The sequence below is a fragment of the Penaeus chinensis genome, chromosome 16 (genome assembly GCF_019202785.1).
Source record: "Penaeus chinensis breed Huanghai No. 1 chromosome 16, ASM1920278v2, whole genome shotgun sequence".
Taxonomy (NCBI): domain Eukaryota; kingdom Metazoa; phylum Arthropoda; class Malacostraca; order Decapoda; family Penaeidae; genus Penaeus; species Penaeus chinensis.
In genome coordinates, this window is record NC_061834.1 from 34,222,650 (window position 1) to 34,237,649 (window position 15,000).

General features: G+C 39.7%; 2 protein-coding genes across 3 annotated transcripts in view; both read right to left on the reverse strand.

Moving 5' to 3' along the window:
* Positions 1–4,720: 4,720 nt before the first annotated feature.
* Positions 4,721–8,543, reverse strand: LOC125033635. 2 transcript variants are annotated; one of them, XM_047625309.1, is made up of 6 exons: positions 8,459–8,543; positions 6,361–6,562; positions 5,990–6,106; positions 5,644–5,787; positions 5,369–5,478; positions 4,721–5,256 (listed from the first exon to the last, which is right to left on the reverse strand). In XM_047625309.1, exons 2-6 carry the CDS (start codon positions 6,445–6,447, stop codon positions 4,797–4,799), a joined length of 918 nt encoding a protein of 305 aa, XP_047481265.1. In that variant the 5' UTR covers positions 6,448–6,562; positions 8,459–8,543; the 3' UTR covers positions 4,721–4,796. The 2 variants fall into 2 exon arrangements, with proteins under 2 accessions (XP_047481265.1, XP_047481266.1); XM_047625310.1 differs by having other exon boundaries at positions 6,361–6,543; positions 8,459–8,525.
* Positions 8,544–11,376: 2,833 nt separating this feature from the next.
* The window catches only part of LOC125033568, an 11,786-nt gene continuing 8,162 nt past the window's right edge, over positions 11,377–15,000 (reverse strand). Inside the window, exons 2-7 of the mRNA XM_047625185.1 lie at positions 14,543–14,650; positions 14,281–14,408; positions 13,846–13,968; positions 12,395–12,538; positions 12,159–12,268; positions 11,377–12,032 (exon numbers count right to left, since the gene is read on the reverse strand). Of these exons, the coding sequence (XP_047481141.1) occupies positions 11,564–12,032; positions 12,159–12,268; positions 12,395–12,538; positions 13,846–13,968; positions 14,281–14,367 (933 nt within the window). The 5' untranslated portion in view covers positions 14,368–14,408; positions 14,543–14,650 and the 3' untranslated portion in view covers positions 11,377–11,563. The remainder of the gene's footprint in view (positions 12,033–12,158; positions 12,269–12,394; positions 12,539–13,845; positions 13,969–14,280; positions 14,409–14,542; positions 14,651–15,000) is intronic.

A 15,000-nucleotide genomic window follows, 5' to 3' on the forward strand; every position in this document is an offset into this window, starting at 1 on the left:
TTTGCATGTTTTATCAACTTCCTGAAAGCTCCAGGCTTATCCTAATCAGTGGATTGCCAAACTGCAAAGGTTTCAAAGATAAGACAACATGTAATCCCTACATGCTTACCAATCCCTCCGCAAAGGACGAATTTATTTATTCATGTATCTATTTTTGTGGAGTAAGGTACTGATATTGAAACTGGTGTGGAATATTGTATTTACTTTAAATCATACATTTAATCTCTCTAAAAAATATACCTACTGTTCGTCATAAATCTGATATTCACTATTGCCATCATACTTAGTATCATGGCCATTTGTGCTTTTGCTGCTGTTCATAAACGAGCTGAGAGTGAGAGGCAAGATTTGGGTGAATGAACATGTACTGACCTCAGGGTTACGAAGTCATTAAGTATTTTGAAAAATGTCTTTAAATTGTGATTGTGTTATTGTTATTATCATCTAAATGCATCTTAAGAGAGAGAGAGAGTGTGAGTGTGAGTGTGAGTGTGTGTGTGTGTGTGTGTTTGTGTGCCAGAGCTGGATTTAAGCCTGACGAGACCCTAACTGTGAGAAGCTTTGGCGTCCCTTAAAATAAAGGTATTACGAAACTTGAAAATATAAACATCTTAAGTAAGAATATAAAGGGACAAAATACTTATATAAGTGTAATGCACAATGAATTACATATACGACAGAGGGCCTTATTTAGTGGGTAGAGCCCCAACCTTGTTCATTTAGCTTTTATGTCCCACCTAATCCTTTGCCCGTTGTTGTCGTGGGGGGGGGCTTAGGAGACAAAGACTGAGACCCAATGATGGGGAACTCCTCAACCTTGGGACTCAGGCCATCGACTCAACTAATTTTGCATAGTCTTTTTTCCCACTCATACTTTTCGTTTCAGTTTCTTCACCAATCCCTTCTACTATCCACCTCCTAAGGTGTGAGAGCCGTGCTGAAAGGATGAAAGGCTGACTTTATGTCAGTCCTGAACGGCCTGAGGGAACCATGGGCACGGTATTCCCCTGCCATACCTGGCCCTTACCCCTCAAGGGGACCCTGAGGGGTGGACTATTTTTTTCCCCCAACATACTCCAGGCTTATCATGGCCAATAATGAAGACATAACCCCAATCTTAGGGGCAATGAGGCTTGCCCCTTTATCAAATAGCCCCAATCCCAGCTCTCCTTTGACCACGGCTCCGAACACTGCAACAACTCCCCCATCATCAATGCATACTAGTACAGTATCAACCCTAATCAACAACCAACCCCCAGGAGACATTTCTACTCTCCCAACATGCTCAACTTCAACACTTTTACTCCCACAACCTTCTTCATCAACCATCCCATCTCCCCTTATTACTACCTTACAACCTTATTGCCCACCTCCCCGTAACACTACCCCCCTCAACACTACTCCCTCCTCCACACGTCCCCGCACTTCTACTACCCCTACCTCTACAAGAATCCTAAATACTCTATTTAGCCCAGCCAAATGGGACCGATTTTTCGTGATCCCTCCCACAGCTCCCTACTCTCAAAACACCCTCCTCTTCCAACAATGCCTCCAAAAACAAGTAGGCAAAGTCTCTTTCCGTAGCCGACGCGACCACTCCCGTCTCGTCACAGTAACAACTGAAAACGAAGCTATAGCATTAACAAAACTAACTGATCTATGTGGTAATCCCATCCCTACAGAACCTCATCCAACCCTCAATACTTGCACTGGAACTGTCTCTATCTCCCCAACAGATTGCCCAATCCATGACAAAGAATGGTCAGATTGTGGAGAGGACTTACTCGCTTGTCTCACAGACTATGATGCAACATATGTACAATGCTACTCCATTCCTCCCAGAGGAAATCGTAAGAAATCCATCAACATTGCCAAAATTACTTTCCGTAGACATGACCTTCCCTTAAATGTTTACATAGGTGGGGAATCCCTACCTGTCCGACCATACCAACCTCCTCCTCGTCAGTGCCAAAATTGTTGGCATTTAGGACATCCTGCCAAACATTGCCGTTCCACAGCCAGATGCCCGCTATGTGCCCAACCTGGCCATACTCGATCAAATTGCTCTGCACAATCACGCACATGTGCAAACTGTGGCGGCCCCCATAATGTATTTTATAGAGGCTGCCCCCCCTACAAATTTGAGTCTGAGGTAGCAACTCTCAGGTTCAGACTTGGACTCACTCTACGTGAAGCCAGACAGGAAGCACGTCGACAAGGCTTTTCTCTTACCCCCTACTCCAGTAATGTCGCTCACTCTGCCAATCCCCCTACCTCCCAAGCTCCTACACCCTCTCCTAAACCCAACCCCCCTCCATCTAACTTCCCCTCTTCTACCTCCTACCTTCCCCAGTCAAATTATTTTGCTATCCTAAACCCAGACACCCCAATCTCTGCTACAGCCCCATCACCTTCCCCTCTCCCTCCCCGCACTACCCGCAGCAGACAGAATAAACGTTCCACCCCCTCTTCCCCTACCTCACAATCACCTCCACCTTCCTTTGCCCCTATTTTTCAGACACCAGACTTCTCTTCCCCCCCTCACAAGAAAACCTTTATCTCACAAAACTCCCCAACCAACTCCACTACAGAAACTCTTGAAGATATCCAGAACTACATAATCGAGTCCCAAACTAATACTCATCCACCTTCAAATTCTACAACTCCCGCTCCCTCCACACTCAAAATGACTGCCGATATCCATCCTCCTCCTACTCATATTCTCCCTACACTCAATCCTCCTACCCCATTCCAACAAAACCCATTCCCCCTGACTCCAGCCCCACCTATATTAACCCTCCCACTATCCCCTCTATCCCTTCCACTCCCTCCTGGATACACACGTGAAACCCTCATGTCACAAGTACCCTCTTCCCCAGACCCTCTACCTCCCGACACCCCTCCTGATACAACACCACCTCCCCAACCTCATTCTTTATCGCACCCTCTAGCACCTTCCCCTTCAAATTCTCCAACACGCACTGCAATCTTTGCCAGTAAATCAACGAAAGTATAACTATCCTTCATTGGAACATTCGCGGTTTCCGAATGTTCCTCTTTCAATGCCACATATTCTATTGTCATGCCCACGTCCTCCCTACATAGACATCCCAACTTATCAGACATCCTTACAGAATCTCACACTTTCTGCTTTGACAACCTGTTTTCCTTCCTCAAATGCATATATATCCTTCACTTGATCTAACCCCTTTACATTACCTCATCCGACCCTAACCCATTCACTCACCAATTCCTTAACCCAGCTTTAACAACTAATCACTAACCCAACCATCCTTCACAAACATTAACTATAGTGCTATATGACCTTAGATGTCTAGCACATTTATTTTGCTTTTAACCATTAACCATTAGCTTTTATGTAAATCCATCCCTGGTTTGTGCATCTGATAAGTACTTAAAGCTAAGGCGTTTGTGGGATGGTAGAATATGGAGGTATCAGGTCATGTACCAAGTGTTGGCTTTATTTTCTTGTTGACTTCGTATTAGAATCCACTCCCCTCTATCCTCTAGTTATCCCTTAGAAACATTATATTTTCTGTGGTTCCAGTATTGTCCAAGTGGTAGAAAACGAGCTATTACCTTTTGGGGGACTTTCAAAATTAATCGCCAATAATTTAAACAATACCGTTCACAACAGAACACTGGGGTTCTAGAGGAGACACCTACATGACCACACACCAGGTATGAAACACCCAATGCATACGATGCATAAAATATCACTATACAGCTGTATGGGACTCGCACTAAGCACAATAGACAGGCTCGAGCATGAAAATGCTTGTGCTGCCTGATTCACTACACACAAATCCAGACGTAAAATTGGCGTTACAACACACATTAAAAAGATAAAACATCTCACATATTGATCTTCTCCAGAGATAAACACAAGCACGGGGCTTGTAATAATTTGCAAGATGTCTCATTGACATTAAGAAACACCGATATTTATCGAAAACACATACACGTGGGACACGAAAGTCACACAACAAAATTCTGTCATGTCATACAAACACTACATCTACATCTCACATACCGCACGCGACTGGAACAGGCTACCACGTACTGCAAAGAAACAGGGACAAACGATTTTCACAAACACCCTACTCAACCAATGCCTTCACACTCTCAAATCCCACCATTTACACATAATCCTTCATCTCATTCCTAACAACCAATCTTACATACGTGATACGCGCTTCCTACGCATTAGAAACTGAGACTGAGATTACCCTTCCGGCCGAATTGCCTGCATCGCTCCTTGGCGTGGCGCGCATTGTTACTCAATGGATTGCAATTGACGGATTTCAAATTCAGATTCATAGCAAAGCCCTGGGAGTATCACTATTATCAACAATACTGCAGTGGCAATAGCAGCGTTGGTTACATTATACTAACTGATGTACTGTTAACAATTAAGATAGTAGGAATAATGATGGTAATAAGCAGTTAATATATTAATCCAGTAATAGTAACAAGCAGTTCAAAAAACAATGCTTGTAGTTAACAATATGTTCAGCATTAACATAATAAATTTGACGATATCATTGAAATATATATATATATATATATTTGTCTAAACCAACTAAGGAACAGACAAAGATCTTGCTAATGATTGAATATTACTCCCACTTTTCGTTTTCTCCAATTTGTTAATCACACTGAATTATCTAACCATGTTTTGGTAATAAAAAAAAATGCATTTTGCGTTCCGTTTTATTAACCCGTGAACATACTGGCACAAGCAAAAGGGAAGCACTTGCCTATAAACCCAGATCTTATTTAATGAAGTCCTGTAGTGTTTTGCCATTTGGTAACATTATGAAGGATATCATATCACATTGCTTTTCAAAACCAAGTGATTTATGGTAACTAATTGAAGCAGTGTTGGTGTGATTGGCCATAATTCGTACTGTTATATCTAGCTGCCGGAGCGTTTCTGCCATGGCAAGGGTCGACGCTGTGCCTAGTCCTCGACGGCGGTACTCGGGGATGGTGAAGGTGTTACCCAGGAACCCGTGCCTGTACAGCAAACTCCAGGCGACAAGCCGACTTCCAACGGGAGGACCTGACAGTCCCTTTTCCTCCAGGACTCTCTTCCGGATGGCCACAGAAGGTTGGTTGGTTATGATGGACTCCAGGCCCTTTTGGGATTCCGTCCAGTTGTATTCCCAGCAAGATGCGACTGTTGGTCCGTCCTCAGCACGGAGGGTGTCGATGTAAAAATCCTCTGGGATTCTGTAAGTATAAAACCTTCAATGACTGGGATAAAGTCATTCGTGTTTTATATACCAATCGTATTATTATCGTCATCTAAGATAGTGAAGTTCTTATGTGATAGTAAAATTACTTGATCTGCTGAAGTTTCGAGGCATCCAGACAGTATAGGGATCCGTCAAACACTTTGTGACTCCACATCTGCTCGTTCCCAAGCCTTCCATTTTTCTTCAATTCCTGTATCTACGAGATTTTACTATTACTAGTATGATCTTAAACCAATAAAGTATAATACAGGTTCAGATTCGAGGTTTCCTTCGCACATTTTGCTTCACCTGGAAAAGGTAACAAATCGAATAAAGCAAATGCAACAAGTTTCAATGTGGAGATTCCAAGTTAACAGCTAACCTTCGTGCAGATAGCGACAGGATGAACTCGAAAGTAGACGGGCGCCGACCAGTTCCAGTCGGGAAGCGTCTTCAGTAGATGGACCACTTCCTCGTCGTCCTCTTCCTTTGTGTCCCAGAATAAAGTCAGATTCTGTATATGTTCCTGATGACGAATGTATTGATTGATTGATTTTTTGTATTTATCTATTTATTTATGTACTTATTTATTTATTTATTTTTAAGATTGAGCATCTCTGAGTATCCATGAAAATATCATCATATTTATGTACTTATTTATTTATTTATTTTTAAGATTGAGCATCTCTGAGTATCCATGCAAATATCATCATTAAAAGTATACTTGCCTGTGAGCACGAAGGTGTAACCACAATCAACGACGAAACTCTTGAGCCTTCAGGTACGTACACCTTATTATCAAGTTTCTGTTGCACAAGTATCAGCACATCCAGAAAACCCCTCACCTGTAGCGATAAAATCATCACCTTAAATCTTTAAATTGAAAAATTGATAAAATCCCATTGAAACTTTAAATTGAAATAAAGCTTCGAGAATGACATAATGTATTATGCGAAGTCGAGAGAGAGAGAGAGAGAGAGAGAGAGAGAGAGAGAGAGAGAGAGAGAGAGAGAGAGAGAGAGAGAGAGAGAGAGAGAGAGAGAGAGAGAGAGAGAGAGAGAGAACAAATTATTTTCAAAGAGCGTATAAAAGTACTCACACCAGCAGAGTGTGGCAGATACTGGATCATCTTGTCCCTCAGAGCCACCAGGTCCCTCTTCTCCGACACTTCACGAAGCCTAGTCATGGTCCAAGGGAGGACGCGCTCTGTGCAAAGCGCTCGGGAACAAAGTCAAGAGAATACAAGGTTCTTCGCCCTCCTCTACGCAGGTGATGACGTCAGCTGAGGATACAGAGTACTCCTGAAGATACAAAAAATATATATATATATATTACTATCGAAATGGTTTCACGGAAACTTGTGCAACAGAAACTTGATAATAAGGTGTACATCACACCCCAGGTGTGCAGTAAACAGCCAACTCTGAAACAGCGTGGACATACCTTGGATTCTATTGGTCTGTTTCGCGAAAATGGTCTCTCTTTTGTCTTTCACTAGGGTTTTTATCTGAGCTCAGCTGCCTGTATCTCTATACATGTGAAAGTATGTATATATGTATATGTATTCATCCATGTATATAGGTATGTATGTATATGTATGTATATGTATGTATATATGTATGTGTGTGTGTGTATCAGAGAAAGATGTGCATATCCACATATATACATACATACAAATATGTTTATGTATATAAATATACATATATTCATGTATTCATCTATAAATGCACACACACGCACGCACACACGCACACACACACACACACACACACACACATATATATCATACATACCTACACATATATGTATATGTACATATAAACACATATAGTATACAATATATTTACAATATATATATATACAAATAAATATATATACATATATAAGTATATATGTATACATGTATATATGTATATATTTATGTTTATATATACATGTGTATATATACATAAACATAATGCATATTAGGCCTTTTTGTAACATTTCCGGAACTCCTAATACGTTGATACCTGTTTGCCCTTCACATGCACATTACTGAAATCTACTGAAACATCTCGGTTTGTGTAAAAAAGTGAATGCCTTCACCTTGATACAATATGATACACTCTGCAGCCAATCAGAGCGCGGCCTTTTTCAGACATATTTCACGTAGTCACAAATACTGTTTAAATTTTCATTGATTACGAGTCTAATCGTAAGTTTCTACATAATACTTTTTTATTGTAAAGGTGCACATTATCTATAGAGTTTAATCTTCATGCGTAAGGGTGGTGAACAGAGTAAGCGACAATAACATATTACCCGTGACAACAAAATCTGTAAGTGATCTTTTAAACCAAGTTTAACAAAAAAAAAAAAAAAAAAAAAAAAAAAATCAGGGATCTGTTAGACTGCTGTAAATGGATCGACAATTGCATAACAAATCACGCGCTAAAAGGTAAATCAGTTGGCATCTCATCTGCGCGCACGCGCGCCCGTGTGTGTATATATGTTTGTGTGTATAAATATATATATATATATATATATATATATATATATATATATATATATATATATAGACACGTGACCTGATGATGAAATCCGGGAGAATTTTGAAACTGTTGTCTCATCTTTTTCGACTATAACAATAACACGGTAGAGTGTTACCGTCAATGTCCATATGTGTGTGTGTGTGTGTGTGTGTGTGTGTGTGTGTGTGTGTGTGTGTGTGTGTGTGTGTGTGTGTGTGTGTGTGCATATATACATACATACATATATATATGTGTATATATATGTATATGTATATGTATATATATGTATATGTATATGTATATATATGTATATGTATATGTATATGTATATATATATGTATATGTATATATATATATATATGTGTGTATGTGTTTATATATACATATATGACACGTGACCTGAAGATTGAATCCAGGTGGATTTTGAATAAATCCAGCTTGTGCATTTTTTTTTTTTTTCGACCATAGTATTAACACTATATTTTGGTTTGCCATTCATATATATACATATATATGTATATATGTATATATACTTACATATACATGTATGGTTAATTTCAAAACAAAATCCAAATCAACAGATAAAGCCGTTCCTCTCTTTTGCCCTCATATACATTTTATGTTCTTCTGACATAAATAAATGAAGAAAACTAACATCTACTGAATTACTAATAGCGTAATACCAACCGTAGTCTACCGATTTTGTTTTTTTAAACTTAGCGCAGAGCAAAATACATTCACTCCGACGCCTTGGCAACGACTGGCTTTGTGAGATGCTCATTTGTTTTTTATGAAGCGTCTGAGTTGCCGAGCTACCATTTTTTGAATTAGTAAATGGCAATTTGTCAGTAATGTTTGTTGACTGCTTTTTTTTTTTTTTTTTTTTGAATGGGTAATTGAAACAGATATTAAAAGTACGATTTTGGATCAATGAGAGAATGTTCAAGGTAGTTCTTGCAATGTTTTTATTATCAGTTTTAGTCATATTTGTAGCTGTGTCAACCCTGTCAGGGTATAACGTCTACACTTAATCGTAGCTTAAAGTATTCCATGATGTTACAACTCAGCATTTGTCTCCAACAAAAGACAAAGAAAAGTGAATAGTGTGGCAGATTTTCTTCATTCTGACTATGAAATAAGAAATACTAGATCTTCCTCACGATACACAGACACGGCATGTATCTTGCCTTCTCTTTACAGTGTGGCCGTTTCATCACATTCTACACAAAGTTTAATTTTCATTCATAAGGATGATGAACAGAGTAAGCGCCAATAACATATTACCCGTTTCAACAAAATCTTAAAGTGATCATCTTTTAAAACAAGTTAGAAAAATATATATATATATATTCAGGGATCTGTACGACAAATCACGCGCTAAAAGCATCTCATCCGCGCGCGCGTTTATGTGTTTATATATATATATATAGATAGATACGTGACTTGAACACGGAATCCAGGGGGATTTCGAAACGATATTAGTATAGACCTTATAATAGACGCAGGAGAAACTGCAACAGTGAAACTAGCTAATCTTTTAACAAATGCCTTCTCAATGGAAAAATTCCGAAAGCCTGGAAAATGCAACAACTATTTTGATTCATAAAAAAGGGACAGGAAGGATCTAAAAAACAACAGACCCACAAGTCTCCTATCAGTTACTTACAAACTGTTCACTAAAATCATCACAACTCGCATCTCTGACAGTCTCGATTGTAACCAGCCTAGAGAACAGGCAGGCTTCTGCAGTGGATTCTCAACAACAGACCACATACACACGTTTACCCAAATAAGAAAAAAAAAAAAAAAAGGAAACCCCTGTGTATGGCATTCATTGATTACGAAAAGGCTGGACAAATACCAGCAGTACTAGAAGCTATTCGAAGACAGGGAGTAGAGGAGGTATTTTGTAAAATATTAGAAGATATATACGAAGATGGGACAGCAACCATCAAGCTCCACACAGAAACCGATAAAATCCCAATTAAGAAAGGTGTTAGGGCGATACCATCTCACCAAAACTGTTTAGAGCTTGCCTTGAGGAAATATTCAAGAAGCTAGAATGGCCCGGAAAGGGTATAAAAAATAGGGACGAATACCTTAATAATCTAAGATTTGCAGATTATATTGTTCTCCTTCAGTGAATCTGCAAATAAAATGCAGCAACTAATAAATTATCTGAATAGAGAAAGCCTGAAAGTCAGACTTAGGATGAACAAGAAAAAGACTAAGATCATGTTCAACAGTAGAGTTCAATTCGAACAGATACATGTTCAAAGCGAAGCGCTAGAGGAGGTAGACAAGTATATATACCTAGGGCAACTCATACAGACAAACACATCTAGTGAAGAGGAAATTAAGCGACGCATCAGTCTAGGCTGGAGCTCCTTCGGCAGACACAGTAGCATACTAAGAGGCTCCTTGCCATTATGTTTAAAAAGAAAAGTCTTTCAGCCAGTGCATCCTCCCAGTTATGACCTGTAGATCAGAAACGTGGACTACAACCAAATTATTGGAGAGGAAACTAATAAGTACCCAGAGAGGGATGGACAGGTTAATGCTAGGAATTAGTCTAAGAGATCGGATGAGGGCGACGTAGATCAGGGAACAGACAAAAGTGGAAGACATACTCAGAAGTATCAAAAATAAAAAATGGCAATGGGCAGGTTATATATGTCGGAGGCAGTACAAAAGATGGACAAAGAAAGTAACAGACTGGGTTATAGATAACATAAAGAGGCCAAGGGCTAGACCTATGACAAGATGGCGCGATGAAATAACAAAATTTGGGGGCCAAGACTGGACGCAAAAAAAGAAAGACAGACAAAGATGTAAGAGAAAGGGAGAGGCCTACGTCCTGCAGTGGATTGACCCAGGCTGATGATGATGATGATGATGATATATGAACATGACCTGAAGATGGAATCCTGAAGGATTTCGAAACTGTTGTCTCAGTTCTAATAAATCTAGCTTATGCATTTTTTTCGACTATAGTATTAACACTATCTTTTGTTTTGTTATTCATATATGTTTATATAAATATATATACAAATACATGTATATATATATATATATATATATATATATATATATACATATATACTGTATATGTCCAAATATAGTCACAATATATCATTATTATTATTTTCATTATTAATGATATTATTATGATTGTTGTCATCATGATTATATCATAATTATGACTTTTACTATTTTTATTAACATTGTTATTATCACCATTATTACTTTCATTATTATTATTATTATGATTATTACTATAATCATTGTTATAATCATTATTATTACTATATTATATTATCATTATCATTAGTGTTATTGTTACTACTATACTTATGGTTATCATTAGTGTCATTATTACTATTGTACTTATTATTATTTGTTTTATTTTTATTATTCTTATTCTTATCGTCTTTATCATTATTATTATCATTATCGTCGTTATCATTGTTATTATCATTATCGTCGCTATCATTATTATTATCATTATCGTTGCTATCATTATTATTATCATTGTCGTTGCTATCATTATTATCATCATCTTCATCATTATCATCATCATTATGATCATTATTTTTATTATTATCATTATTAATATTATTATTATCATTATCATTATGTTATCATTATTATTGTTGATGTTGACTTGTTGTTACAGTTGTTATCACAGTTATCATTATCATTGATTACCCACATGGGTTGAAATTCTCGCCACGATCTGTACATTTGGTTTACGCCTGAGTAATACGTCTTATGGAGAATATATCTTATGGATTAGTCGCTTTCTTTGGATATAAAATCCTCGAGAGTTTTTTCCAGCGGGAGCATGATGAAGAGCACCATATCGCACTGCCTTCTGAAGCCGAGGTTTTCGTGGTAGCGGATCGAGGCGGCGTTGGAGCGCTCGACCACCGATCGCACCGGGATGTCCTTCTGACGGAGCTTCTGAGCCATAGCGAGTGCCACCGCCGTGCCGAAGCCCTGACGACGGTGCTCAGGGATGGTGAAAGTGTTGGCCAAGAAGCAAAGATTGTGCAAGAAGCACCACGACACGATATGGCCTAGAGTTGGAGCTTCGGCCTTAGGCTCCTGTGCCTGTCGACGGCGGATAGCGACGGACGGCAGCTTGGCCAACAGGTACTCGAGGCCGCCTTGGGACTCGGTCCATCTGTAGTGCCACGGGGAGAGCACCGCGGAGACATCGTCGGCCCGCAGGCTGTCCAGGACAAATCCTTCTGGAATTCTGCTCGGAGGTTTGGATCCAAACGCACATTAATCAAGCGTCGTATTTCAGCAGGGTATTATACGTTCTTTGATTCTGATTGATATACTTCTGCAGTGCCAATCAGCGAGCAGATGAGATACTTACGTAGGCTGTTGAATATCCGAATCTTCGATGGTGAAAAGAGGTCCTTCAAGCATCACATGGCACCACATCTCACCATTGCCAAGCCTCCCGTTTTTAAAGAATGCTTGTAACTGTCGAAACAAGATAAATTACTTTCACATCCGTATTATCCCAAAGACATATTGCACAAACGTTCTAATTTAAATACAACAAAGACAAGGAGTGACTTGAACGAATTTTTCAAGAAAAGGACCAACCTTCGTGAACACGGGGAGGGGAGTTACTCTGTAATAAGCGGGAGCCGACCAGTCCCAGCCAGGCAGCGTCTTCAGCAGACGGACCACTTCTCCGTCGTCCTCTTTGTCCGCGTCCCAAAATATCGTCATGCTCTGGATGTACCTCTGCCGAATGAGTGACTTTGTTTAAGATGCTTGCAGTGCTGTCGTGCACCTTTAATCATGCTTTGCTCGAGGAAATAGAGCATTTATTAAAGGTAACACACACATACATCCAGTGTCTGTGTATATGTATATATATATATATATACATATATATATATAAATATATATATATATATATATATAGAGAGAGAGAGAGAGAGAGTGAGAAAGAGAAAGAGAGAGAGAAAGAGAAAGAGAGAGAGAAAGAGAAAGAGAGAGAGAGAGAGAGAGAGAGAGAGAGAGAGAGAGAGAGAGAGAGACGTGTGTGTATGTGTATCTATGTGTGTGTGTGTTTGTGTATATATGTATATACATATATACATATACACATATATTGTAGAGAGAGAGAGATGTGTGTGCATGTGTATGTGTATGTATGTGTGTGTGTTTGTGTATATATGTATATATATACATATACACACATATTTACACATATATTGTAGCCGCTGCTATATTACATACTTCATATCAGCAGCTGTTATATCATATATTTCGTATATCACGTATTCTGTAACACAAGGAAGAGGCCTGTATGTATTCATCTTCTGTGTCACAACTACTGGGAAGGCCTCGGTAAGTACAACCCGGTCAACACATGGTCTGTATCAGCCATAAGAGCTGACTTGTCAAGAAACGTGTTTGTGTGAGGGCTCGTGCCATGGGAAGTGGTGACGGCTGTCCATATGATCGATGCTTTGAGATAACGAGATTACGACCTAACTAATGTATAGCATTTGAAGTAGAATGTTACTTGGCGTTGTAGCCTGTGTATATTTATAGTGCGAGGGCAGTTCGAGAAGAACTTCCGTGCCGTCGAGACGCCCATAGCATTCTGGAATCAGACCGTTAAGCTGATATTCTGACTGTTCCGACAATGTGTATGTATCCAATATTTGTAGAAAGGTCTTTATTATATAATCCAATATGTGTTGTTATTTAGTGGCTTTGTATATTGTGTGCATTTGTACAATCGATGTATTATTTAACAGGTATGACAGCTACCTAATAAACCTTGAGCGAGTGCTACGCAGTAGTATCAGTCACCCCACACCCACTGGCAACCATAGGCGTTCTCAGGCGGCCATACACACACACACATACATATGTGTGTGTATATATATATGTGTGTGTGTATATATATGTGTGTGTGTGTGTGTATATATATATATATATATATATATATATATATATATATATATATTAAGAGAGAGAGTGGAAATCCACACATGTAATAACCAGCGCGCGAGGCCCTACGAGGCAAGACGAACCTGCGAGCACGAAGGGGCCACCACTGCCAGCGTCGGCGCCTCCTTCCCCGCCGGGGCGTAGACTCTGCTGTCGCCGAAGGGAAGCACTTGGCACTTGAGGATTACGTCGAGGAACCCGTGGACCTGCCGACGATTTTGGCTCATGAAGACTGGATGAGGGACAGGGCTGCGGAGTGCAGACCTACCAGCTCTTCTACTCACAAAAACACATTACATCTAAACACACACATTCGTGTATATATACACATATATAAGTACACACACACACACACACACACACACACACACACACACACATATGTGTGTGTGTGTTTTTATATCTATCTATCTATCTATCTATCTATTTATCTATCTATATATATTTATATATACATATACAAGCACACATATCAACACATTCTGGGCTACCTGCACCCAGTCACACAAATGCCCTACCCCAACGGAGAGCGGCAGATGAGCGCTCATCTTCCCCCTGAGGGCGACCAGCTCCTCCTCCGTCGCCACCTCGCGCAGCCTCGCCATTAGAAGGACGCTCAGGCGGACACCTCCTACGCCGTCGCTCTCTGGGGACACGCCACAATTGTAAATGACCTCCAAAAGCTTTTTAATGCTGTTGTTGAAACCTGTGAATGCCTTGGCTTCCATATCAGTAGTAAGAAAACAAAATGCAATATAGAGGCTGCAGAATGTTACGCACCTTTTACACTGGCCGGGTGTCCAATGAGATCCTCAGAAAAATCGGACAGGGACGCGAGCTCCTAGAACTGATCCGAGCGCGACAACTCAAATTCTTCGGACATGCAATCTGTAAAGACACGTTAGAAAACCTTTGCTTAGGTGGTAAAATGGAGGGCAAGCAATCTCGTGGTAGACCGAGAAAAACATTCCTTAACAATTTCAAACAAACACCGATGCCTCTGAGAAAGAGCCCGACAACATGAAACATGGCACCAAGTAGCTCGTTAAAAACCGCATCGGTGATGGCACAGAAAGATAAGATATATATATCCCTATCTATCTATCTATCTATGTGTTTCTGTTTTCTCTTTATTTCGCTGACGCTGACTTTCCCTTGGTCATAAATGAACGGATTTTTAGTAATCTTAATATATGCACAGAGTGCCATGAACACACGTATCAGTTGCAAGTGTTATT

Excerpts from the sequence above, each read along its gene's own strand:
- LOC125033635 (XM_047625309.1), bottom strand. The coding sequence starts at position 6,447 with ATGACTAGGCTTCGTGAAGTGTCGGAGAAGAGGGACCTGGTGGCTCTG. Across the intron at positions 5,788-5,989 it reads TTACACCTTCGTGCTCACAG|GAACATATACAGAATCTGAC; the intron begins GCAAGTATACTT and ends ATTCGTCATCAG. Across the intron at positions 5,257-5,368 it reads TCGAAACTTCAGCAGATCAA|AATCCCAGAGGATTTTTACA; the intron begins GTAATTTTACTA and ends TTATACTTACAG.